This window comes from Pollachius pollachius, assembly GCF_949987615.1.
Source record: "Pollachius pollachius genome assembly, contig: SUPER_4_unloc_1, whole genome shotgun sequence".
NCBI lineage: Eukaryota > Metazoa > Chordata > Actinopteri > Gadiformes > Gadidae > Pollachius > Pollachius pollachius.
The window spans coordinates 3216-4937 of NW_027641692.1; the positions used below are offsets into that span (position 1 = coordinate 3216).

The 1722-nt window shown below is 52.3% G+C and overlaps 1 protein-coding gene across 1 annotated transcript; it reads right to left on the bottom strand.

Annotated features, from left to right (window-relative positions):
- Positions 1-868: 868 nt before the first annotated feature.
- ascl1a (achaete-scute family bHLH transcription factor 1a) lies at positions 869-1722 on the bottom strand (the record flags this gene model as incomplete). The annotated part of the gene is made up of 2 exons (XM_079759121.1): positions 869-970; positions 1102-1722. The coding sequence occupies one exon, from the start codon at positions 1720-1722 to the stop codon at positions 1120-1122; it is 603 nt and encodes a 200-aa protein (XP_079615247.1). The 3' UTR covers positions 869-970; positions 1102-1119.

Genomic DNA, 1722 nt, shown 5'->3' on the forward strand with positions numbered 1-1722 from the left:
CATTGTGAACTCCGTGACATGATACACAATAGCATGTATTTTCTTTGCTATGTATTGAATAAGACACATTGGTGCTAGAGTTAGACCGGGGTTATAAACCCCACCTCTTCGAGACTTCATCAAACAGAATAGCCAGAGACAGAGGAAAAGTGTGACTATGTGACTATTGTCTAAAATAGAAATAGGCAAAGAGGTATTCAAGCCGCATAGCAATATATAGACACTTATGTACAAAACAATGTTTACAAAACATCTATAAATCTCTTTACATAGAAAAATAGTTTAATATACTTAGAAAAAAAACGTTCGATATAGAATTTGTATAGAATAAATCCGCGATTTGGAAGCATGTTATCACCGATAAACCTCCCAGAAGTTTAGGGAACAAGTTGGTACTCTTGGATTGGGTTTAGCATAGTTTAAAGAGCGACGTTTTAAATAAATGTTTTTGTTTTGCGTGCTGCTGTTGAACATGAATTCACTCGATGACAATACGTTGTCTTTTTTTCAGGGGGGCTTGGAGCTTGGATTCCCTCCCTTCCCCCCGTCCCACACACACACACACACACACACACACACACACACACACACACACACACACACACACACACACACACACACACACACACACACACACACACAAACACACACACACACACACACACACACACACACACACACACACACACACACACACACACGGTCCGGCGGAGAAAGTTCTCTCGCATCCTTTGGCGCTTCTCTGCGGCCCGATATCTGAGCAGGCCGGTGTGGGGGGGGGGTTGCAGGCTGCGAGGCCGGGGTCTCTCTCTGGAGGTCTCCGCGGGGTTTGGTGAGGGTTATGCCGGACCAGAAGCCAACCAAAATCCCCCTCTACAAGTGCGTCTCCATTCCGGGGAACGTCCACCCCTCTTCCGCTGGCCATCCCAAGCGCTGGATTACAAAATGTCTAACATGTTGATCCATATTTCTGCGTAGACAAAATCATAAACACGTTAGTACGTCATTCACACGCCGTTTTTCCACACATACAGCGGAAAGACCGTCAATTCAACCCTTAAACCCCGCATATATCATGCAAATGTCCAAGGTTGCGCTCACCATAGACGTCGTTCAGACTCAGAACCAGCTGGTGAAGTCCAGAAGCTCCTGCTCCTCTGGGCTGAGCGCGTCGTAGGAGCCCTCATCCGAGGAGTACGACGACACCGGGGACCCCGCCATGGAGTTCATGTCGTTGGAGTAGTTCTGCGACATGGCGGGCGACAGCACGCCCGACTGGAACGCCGCGCTCACCGCGTCGTGCTCGTCCAGGAGCTGTTGTAGCGCACGGATGTACTCCACCGCGGACCGCAGCGTCTCCACCTTGCTCATCTTCTTGTTGGCCGCGCCGTTCGGTACGTGCTCGCGCAGGGTGGCGAAGCCGTTGTTGACCAGCTTCACGCGGTTGCGCTCGCGCTCGTTCCGGCGCGCCACCGCGTGCGGCGTCGTCGCGGGCAGGCTGTATCCGAAGCCCGCGAAGTTGAGTCTGCGCTTGCAGCGGAGAAGCTCGGGCGACGAGGACCTCTGCCGTTGCTTCTGATTGGACGCGGCGGACTTGCCGCTGCCCTGGCTGCTGGTCGGGCTGAGCTGCACACTCTGTGCCGCGCTGGAGAAGAAGCACGCGGACGGGACGAACTGCTGCTGGCTGCTGATGCTGATCTCCATCTTGGCCGTGATGTCCAT